General features: G+C 43.0%; 1 protein-coding gene across 1 annotated transcript in view; it reads right to left on the bottom strand.

Moving 5' to 3' along the window:
* Positions 1-10000, bottom strand: part of si:dkey-181m9.8 — a 32746-nt gene that overhangs the window by 1884 nt on the left and 20862 nt on the right. The window contains exons 17-19 of the mRNA XM_017711386.2: positions 8453-8566; positions 8298-8364; positions 481-574 (exon numbers count right to left, since the gene is read on the bottom strand). Of these exons, the coding sequence (XP_017566875.2) occupies positions 481-574; positions 8298-8364; positions 8453-8566 (275 nt within the window). The remainder of the gene's footprint in view (positions 1-480; positions 575-8297; positions 8365-8452; positions 8567-10000) is intronic.

Below are 10000 nucleotides of genomic sequence, written 5' to 3'. Positions count from 1 at the left end.
TTCTTAAAAGGTTGGTGTAGTGTAGTGGTTAACACATCTGCCTTCTACGCTGTAGACTAGGGTTCAATCCCCCACCTGGGTAAGCTCCCTACACTATACCAATAAGAGTCCTTGGGCAAGATTCCTAACACTGCCTTCGCCTACTTGTGTAAAATGATCAAATTGTAAGTCGCTCTGGATAAGAGCATCAGCCAAATGCCATAAATGTAAATGTAAAAGAGAAACAAATGAAAAATGCAAGAGTTGGTAGACCAACAAAACTGGCCCATCAGATAAACAGCACTTAAAGAATTCATCTTTGAGAGTGAGGAGAAAAATCAAGCTCCACTTTTGCTTCAGATCTAAAAAACTCCACAAATGTTTCTGCCCATCCTTCCACTGTGAGAGGATAAGTCCTTCAGATTTCTTTACAGAGCTGAACGCAAGTTTCCTGAAAAGATGGGGGGCAGCAGCGGCGTAGAAAGTGAAAGTGTGACATACGTGCAGTAACCGTTATATTCTTTGAACGCCAAACGTCCACAGGCCTCTTCTCTCATGCTGCCCGTCTCTTTGAGTTCCAGCACAGCACACACACCTACAACAGACACAATCGGGACTCAGTGCACTTTCAACCAGAAAATCAACAATGAAGTGTCACTGCATTTTGCTATATTCAGCTAATTATAACCCGACAACTGTTTGTGTTTTTTGCAAATTTGTAAATACATCTGTTCTACCCAACTGATGCTATAGCAGCATAGGAACACTATATAAACCACCTAGCAACCACCAGAGATACAACACAAATTACTTAGCAACCACCTGGGATACTACAGCAACGGCCTAGCATCACATAAGCAACCACCTGGAATATCCTAACAACAGCCAAGCAACACCTTAGCAACCACCTAACAACCATCAATCAAGCTCGAATTCCATAGAAACCAAAAGGTAACTACTTGGAATTACTATATAGACACAGTTAAGTCTGTCACTTTTTTATAAAATTTGTAAATACATCTGTTCCATCCAACTGATGCCATAGCAGCATAGACACTATAGCAACCACCTAGACACCAAGTACCAACCATCAGAGACAAACACATAAGAATACCTATAGGCCACTTTGGATACCACAGCAACAGCCTTAACAACCTCCTGGGATACCACAGCAATGGCCTAGCAACACCTAAGCAACCACCTGGTAGAACATAGCACCAGCCTAGCAACACATAAGCAAGCACTTGTATATAATAACAAATATCAAGGTGGAACATCACAGAAACCAAATGTAACTGAAATTACTATGTAGACCCAATTAAACAGTCAAAAACAATCAACAGTCTCCAACTGCTTTAACTGTTGACGCTTTATTGGCTTTCTTTATTAACTTCTAATCAAATTCAAATCATTAAAAGACAACAGAACATGAGAGGGAGTGTGTTAACACGAAATAACATCACGGCTGCGATTTGGTCACCATAGATCATCACAGACAGCAGCTTTTTAGTTTTTATTGGGTCAGTTTTATGGCTCAGTCTGATCCGGTCAGACTCTGAAGATCAGACACATCTGGCAAATGGCGTTGGGTTCTGTTACGTCCTCTAGGGGTAGGATGCACAAAAGGTTTGAGTGAGTGCCCACTCAGCCTCAGACCAAACAAACAATACAAAAAACTAAGTAGAGCAGATTGTTTTATTATTCTTAACAGTTCTCAAGATTCACCAATTTCTGGAACAAATGACCAAAAATAGCAGGATTAAAAGCTTCAGGATGACCCCAGGCCAAACAACAAACAAATCACCTAAAAGAAAAGAGATGTTTAACTTGCCCTGAAAACCAAACCAAAAGAAAATAAATTACAAAGAAACTACCCTGCCTACTCTTTTCCAAAAAAACAGAGACAAAAGTCCCAAAAAAAAAAAAAAAGGGCAGGTCACCCCTAAGAATCCTGCTACTAAACATCAAACAACATAAGAAATTTGGTCTGTGCTGGTGGGCATCCACTGGAGCAGCACATGTCGGCTCAACAGGAAAAAGAACTTGTGCAGCTCGCCGACTGCAAGACAAAGGGCCCTTTTGAATTTTTCCGCCATCAGATCCAGCCAATAGAAACTGCACAACTGGGCGGAGCAACAAGCAACCAACTCAGCAGAGCAGCCAATCACTACCACAACACCTGACCTGAAACAGACCAGAAACAAAACAAACAGACCTACAAAACACAGAACGTAACACCCCCACCACCAAAAATCAACATACCATGTGATTCAAACATAACACATTAAGCTCGAGAAAGAGCATCTGCCAGAACATTGTCGGAACCATTTTTATAGCAAATTTCAAGGTTATACTCTTGAATAATTGACACCCATCTCATAATGCGCTGATTTGAATTTCTCATCCGAGAAAGAAAAACCAACGGGTTATGGTCAGTGTACACCACAAGGGGCAATGGACTAGACCCCACATACACCTCAAAATGCTGTAATGCCAGCAGTAAGGCCAGGGCTTCCTTCTCAATTGTGCTATAATTAAGCTGATGTTTTACAAACTTCTTTGAATAATAGCACACAGGATGGTCAATACCGCTCCAGCACCTGTTGCACTGGCATCCACTTCCAACTTGAAAGGATGTGAGAAGTCTGGAGCAGAAAGCACAGGAGCATTACAGAGCAACATTTTCACCGATTCAAATGAGGTTTGACAGGACGTGGACCATACAAATTCACAGGAGGAACGAAGTAAGTTTGTCAAGGGTAAAACGACATCCGAAAAATTTCTGCAGAAGCCACGATAGTACCCCACTACCCCAAGGAACCTCCTGAGTTCCCGCTTGGTGTGTGGCACAGGAAAATCCAGAGTAGCCTGCACTTTTGCAGCAACAGGACAAACTTGCCCTTGGCCAACCTGCTTCCCTAGGTAAGTAACTGTAGCCTTACCAAACTCACACTTTGCAAGGTTTAGAGTCAAAGACGCTTGATGCAGTCTATTAAATATGGTATGAAGAGTCTTTAAATGCTCAAACCAGCTAGATGAATGAACCACGATATCATCTAAATAAACTTCAGTCAGAAACTCCCATCAACACCTGACTCATGAGTCGTTGGAATGTGGCTGGGGCATTTCGAAGTCCAAATGCCATGACAGTATACTGCAGAAAACTGTCCGGTGTAACAAAGGCAGAAACTTCAGCTGCATGAGGGGTCAAAGGCACCTGCCAGTAGCCTTTAAGCAGATCTAACTTAGACACATATAAAGCAGACCCCACCTTGTCAACACAATCCTCCATTCGAGGTAGAGGAAATGAGCCCGGTTTTGTGACGGCATTGACCTTCCGGTAATCAGTGCAAAATCGAACAGTGCCATCTGGCTTTGGCACAAGAAGGCAAGGAGAACTCCATGCACTGCAACTTGGAACAGCCAAACCATTATCAAGGAGGTAATCAACCTCTCTGCTCATTTGGCGTCGTTTAACAGGATGTACACGATATGGATGCTTTATTGGAACACTTTGTCCCACATCTATATCATGTGACAAAACATCAGTGCATGAGGGTATATCAGAAAATAAAGCAGGATAAAACTGAATCAACTCAATAATATCTCTACGAAAATCTTCTGATAAATGAGACAAAAGTGAATCCAGATCTGCCAAAATCTCTGAATTTTGCAAACAAGCACCAGCCACAGGAATGCTACGCATGCCTAGACCATCCTCATCAACGTCTGAACCATCTGTAGACGACACAGAGTGTAGCAAGAGGAGTGACAGTGGGTTTTGACTCTGGGATGTCCTCCACCCTACTAACATAAGGCTTGAGCATATTAATATGGCACACTCTAGTCTTACGTTTTCTGTCAGGGGTGCTGATGACAGTCAGACTCACTGAGTTTACCACAAACTTCATAAGGGCCAGAAAAACAAGCTTCTAAAGCAGAGCCAGAAACAGGCAACAAAGAAAGCACTTTATCACCTTGTTGGAATGAACGGGAAACGGCTTTGTTATCAAAAAGCGTTTTCATTTTTGTCTGAACAGAAGTCAAGGAGGCACGAGCCAACTCGCACACGTGATGCAAGCGCTCACGGAATGAACTGACATAATCCAGTAAGTTACCATGTGAAGTGGCGTTATCACCTTTGGAAGTCCACTGCTCTTGCAACAACTTAAGTGGGCCTCGAACTGTATGTGCAAACACCAAGTCCGTAGCACTAAAACCTAGAGACTCTTGAGGTGTCTCACGAACAGCAAACAACAACAGTGGAAGGCCCTCATCCCAGTCTTTATCTGACTCCAAGCAATAGGCACGGAGCATTGACTTCAATGTTTGATGAAATCTCTCTAACATGCCTTGACTTTCAGGATGATATGCAGTAGAAATCTGATGTTTTATCTTAAGTTGGGACAACACTTGTTCAAACAGTCGAGACAAAGTTTGAACCTTGGTCAGATTGCACTATTCGTGGAAGTCCAAATGTAGAAAAAAACTTAAGGGCTTTAACAACAACCTTAGCAGTCAAAGAGCGCAAAGGCACTGCCTCTGGAAAACGTGTTGCTACACACATTATTGTTAGTAAATACCTATAACCAGATTTCGTTTTAGGCAACGGGCCTACACAATCCAAAATCACATGTTCGAAAGGCTCACCCATTACAGGAATGGGTCGGAGAGGAGCTGGAGGAATAACCTGATTTGGCTTTCCTATCAGTTGACATTTATGACAGGATCGACAGTTTCTTGCTACATCAGACTTTAAGCCAGGCCAGAAAAAAATGACGCAAGATACGATTGTAAGTCTTGGTCACACCAAGATGGCCAGCAAAAGCGTGATCATGAGCAAGACCCAAAATCTGCCTGCGAAACTTCTGGGGAACAACTAGCTGGTAAACTGATCCCCATTCGACTTCACTCAGCATCGCTGGCGTCCATTTACGCATCAATAACTCCCCATCCCAAAAATAGGCAACTGGTTTCTTGGGCAAACCTTCCTTATTTACCACAGTAGCCCTGCAGCGAGCCAGAGAGGAATCTCTTTGCTGTTCGGTGACAATCTGTGCTCTGTCAACTGACAGCGTCAGGTCAGAATCGGCAGCACAAGCTGCAGACAGCGGAGGCCCCACCTTAGCAATACGAACAGTAGACCGGATCTGAGGTTCTTTACCAGACCCATGAAGACCTGCCGAAAGAGCACAAGAGTCAGTTTTTACATCCGACTTCTGCTGGTTATCACCAGCGGGGTCAGTATGGGTAAGAAAGCTATCAGAAAGATCGATCACATCCGCAAGCTTACGTGACTGCGCTCGGGTTACAACACAAGCAGGAAAAACTGATGGAAATTCTGAAGCTAAATCCATGGACTCCTTTGTTTGAATCTGTGGTTCAGACACAGGATCATTAATGACCTCAGGAAAAGGTAACACTTTTCCACCAGCCAAATCATTCCCCAATATGAAGTCTACCCCTTTTACAGGTAGCTGAGATCAAACAGCAATTTTACCGTATCCCATTACCAACCTGGACTGAATGTACAAATTATGTAGCGGAGCTCTCACTATACCCAATTCAATACCTTGAACCAACACATCTGCACCACTAAAGGTGTCACCAGACAGTGGCAAAACACCCTCACGAACAAATGACTGAGAAGCTCCTGTGTCCCGCAGAATTGTTACTGGGACTTGGTCTCCCTCCTGACCAGTCAACGATACTGAACCCTTTAAAATGAAAGGTTCATACAAAGAATTAATGTCCTGTCTGTCTGCAACAGAATCACAAGTAACCTGAACAAAACCAGCCACTTTTGCAGTGTGCTCTTTAGAAAGACGAGCTTTTTTCTTCAACACAGGACAAACTGCAATAAGATGACCAGACTCATGACAATAAAAACATTTCCGGTTTTCGGACCGAGGAGACACATTAGCCGTTCTAAGTCTGTGTACGCTTCTCTCTGGACTAAACTCATCACCACCAGGAGATGAAACAAAGCTTCCCTTGTGGGTCAAAACAAATTCATCACTACAGACCGCAGCCTGTGCTACAGATGAGACTTTTTGTTCATTCAAATGAACCACAATTTTATACGGCAACGAATTTTTAAAATCCTCCAACAAAATAAGTTCCCGAAGCTGCTCAAAATTTGTCACCTTGCTGGACTGAATCCACTTATCAAAAAGGTTTGCTTTTTCACGAGCAAACTCTATAAATGTCTGATTGGCAGTTTTTAAATGCGAACAAAATCTCTGACGATAGGCCTCAGGCACCAACTCATATGCCACAGCACTTTTCAACACCTCATAATTAAGACTATCCTCAAGAGACAATGCAGAACAGACTTCCTGAGCCTTCCCAATCAGTCTGCACTGCAGCAACAGTGGCCAAACCTCCCTTGGCCAATTCAAAGCTCTAGCTATGCGCTCAAAAGCACCAAGATATGAATCCACTTCAGTTTCCCTGAATATGGGTACTAAACGAATCTGCCTACTAATATCAAAATCCCTAGGATTCTCCGCTGAAGGCAACACAGGTGAGGTAGCAGAAGCATCCAGCGAAACTACAGGAGCTGGCACATGTGGAGACATAACAGCATCGGGAGCAGGAGACGCAACCCCAGCGCCACGCCTAACCCCACTTTCTAACTCATACTGCCTAACACGTAGGAGCTGGGTTTCATGTTCCTGGCGTTTAACTTGCAGATCAAGCTCTTTCAAATGAATAGCTAACCTAAGATCTTCTTTACTTAAACCTACAAGGGGATGTGAAACAGGAGCTGAAAGCTTACCTGGATTAAGAGCAGCTGTCTCCAACCCTGTCTCTAAACTAACAACTTCAGTAGGTATAATACCAGCAGCAATTAACCCCTCCTGCAGCACCTCCATCATTACCTGCTTAGTAGCTGATTTGGACACAGAAATCTCGTAAAAATCTGCAATCAGCAATAAATCAGTCCTACGATAACTAGCCAAAGCTTGTAAAGAAGAATTTTGCCGAAATGCCTCAATACTAAACTCCATCATTCCATACAAACACTACACACCCCCACACCACAAGAAAAAACTGCCAACCAGAAAGAATCAAAACACACTTACCAGCAAGGGACCCAAACCACAAAGGAGAAAAGCGAAAACGGACAGACGAGCCCCCATTTTGTTACGTCCTCTAGGGGCAGGACACACAAAAGGTTTGAGTGAGTGCCCACTCAGCCTCAGACCAAACAAACAATACAAAAAACTAAGTAGAGCAGATTGTTTTATTATTCTTAACAGTTCTCAAGATTCACCAATTTCTGGAACAAATGACCAAAAATAACAGGATTTTAAAAGCTTCAGAATGACCCCAGGCCAAACAACAAACAAATCACCTAAAAGAAAAGAGATGTTTAACTTGCCCTGAAAACCAAACCAAAAGAAAATAAATTACAAAGAAACTACCCTGCCTACTCTTTTCCAAAAAACAGAGGCAAAAGTCCCAACAAAAAAAAGGGCAGGTCACCCCTAAGATTCCTGCTACTAAACATCAAACAACATAAGAAATTTGGTCTGTGCTGGTGGGCATCCACTGGAGCAGCACATGTCGGCTCAACAGGAAAAAGAATCTGTGCAGCTGGCCGACTGCAAGACAAAGGGCCCTTTTGAATTTTCCCGCCATCAGATCCAGCCAATAGAAACTGCACGACTGGGCGGAGCAAGAAGCAACCAACTCATCAGAGCAGCCAATCACTACCACAACACCTGACCTGAAACAGACCAGAAACAAAACAAACAGACCTACAAAAAACAGAACGTAACAGGTTCATTTCTGGCTGATTCCAGGTTGTTTAGCAGTTCTTCTGTCACAGCTGCCGACTGAAAAGCTGCTCAGTGGTGACGACAGTTTGGGAATTTAGTGTCGTCTCATCTTCAGAGTTTTGACCAAATCGGCTGTCGGTCAAATGTGATCTTAACAGTGTCCGTTTTCTGTTTGTGGCAAAGTAAGAAGTAAAAATGTTCAAATGACTTGAGCGTCTCCTACAGCTGTCGGAGTTGTTGCTTAGCAACGGCGTCTTAACAGAGTGATACAGCGTTTGTGATGTTATGGTGAAATAACAGCACAGTGAGAACGCCTCTCAACCAGTCAGCTTGCAAGGCCGGAACTAACTGTTGTATAAAATAAAATCTCTACTTACAAACACAAATCTGGTATTGACTGAACATTTTTAATCTGTGTGTTTTAACAGAAATTCTGTTCTTTTTCAGTGACTGAGAAACTTTTTGTATAAAACTGTTCAAAAACCTCTGACTGTGGTTTTACACACAAAATACTTTGAATCTTTTAAATACCTCTCCGACCGCTCTCCACAGAGCCATCCCTCTGCCTGAATATGAGTGGGTGTGCAACTCCATGGTGCTGAAATTGAAAACTGAGGTTATTAAACCTGTGAAACAGACAGGAGGAGATCTAAACAGAGAGGCTGAGTGAAAGCAGAGCTACCCACCTGCAGCAGTTTGCGCAATCTGGCCACATTCCAGTCTCTGAGGTGGTACAGGCAGTCCCTGGGATGGTGGGCATGTAACCCCTTAGTGCTGCATTCAGCTGAGAAATCACATGCCTAAACAGAAACCACAGATAAAGAACTGCTTAACTGGTGTTCTACTTCATGTTATTAAAGCATATTGTATTAGTTCAAATGCTCATGGTTATATTAACAGAATAAACTCTTCATTTTAAAAGCATTCTCCTAGTTTGACCCTTCAAACCAGCTGCACCACACTGCGTGATGCTATGAATCCATGATTGTAGCTCTCTCAAATAGAGCTTTTAAAGTGATACTTTCAGCACAGAAAGCTCTGGTTCCTCTCAAGTGTCGCTGCTGTAACAGGAATCCATGAGCTTTATGAACAAGAGGAGATGGAACCGCTGACTTTTTTATATGATATATACAGACTGGCCATTTCATTAAGTACACCTCCTTGTTTCTACGCTCATTGTCCATTTTATCAGCTCCACCTACTGTATAGCTGCACTCTGTAGTTCCATCTGCTTCTCTGATACTCTGTTACCCTGTTCTTCACTGGTCAGGACCCTCACAGAGCAGGTACTATTTGGGTGGTGGATCATTCTCAGCACTGCAGTGACACTGATATGGTGCGGTGTGATAGCAAGTGTTGCGCTGGTCTGAGTGGATCAGACACAGCAGTGCTGCTGGAGTTTTTAAACACCGTGTCCACTCACTGTCCACTCTGTTAGACACTCATACCTCACTGGTGCACTAACTTGCCACACAGTTTGTGTTGGTCATCCTCCAGTCCTTCATCAACAGTTACAGGACGCTGTCCTGAGGACGCTGTTCGCTCGATATATCCGGTTGGTGGATTTTTGGCTGCTGGACTGCTGGTTCTCAGTCCAGCAGTGACACAGAGGTGTCTAAAACCTGTGTCTGATCCACTCACATCAGCACAACGCACACCGACACACTACCACATCAGTGTCACAGCAGTGCTGAGAATGATCACCACATCCAAACAATACCTGCTCTGTGGGGGTCCATGGGGGTCCTGATCAACAACGACCTGAAAAACAACGTAAAAGGAGATTACAGGAAGAGATTGTAATCATGGAACTACAAAGTATATTTATATGGTAAGTGGACACTGAAGTGGCTGGTCAGTGTATATGATATCATAACTGTCGGAATAAAACATCACATATCTCCAAAATGCACAGCTTCAGTATGTACACTCATTGGTTGGAACATGAAGCCACTGTGGCTCTCACCGGAAGTTGGCGATGAAAATCGAAATTTTGTTAACTCTATAGAAGATTTCCATCATCAGGATCAGGTTCATGTGAACTGCACGGCTTTTTAAATATTAGCAAATAAGACAAATGCAATTATTAAATATATGCAATTAATTAGTTTAATAGTTTGACAGGCCAATATTATAATTGAATTTTAATTCATTCAAGGTGTAAGACCGGAAGTCTGCACCTCCTGCTGACTGTGAATTTAACAAGTAATCTGTGGCTGTAGGCCAAAGGCTTG

Source organism: Pygocentrus nattereri, chromosome 19 (genome assembly GCF_015220715.1).
Source record: "Pygocentrus nattereri isolate fPygNat1 chromosome 19, fPygNat1.pri, whole genome shotgun sequence".
Taxonomy (NCBI): domain Eukaryota; kingdom Metazoa; phylum Chordata; class Actinopteri; order Characiformes; family Serrasalmidae; genus Pygocentrus; species Pygocentrus nattereri.
The sequence above is the reverse complement of the archived record's forward strand: the minus strand, read 5'-3'. Positions and strand labels throughout refer to the sequence as shown.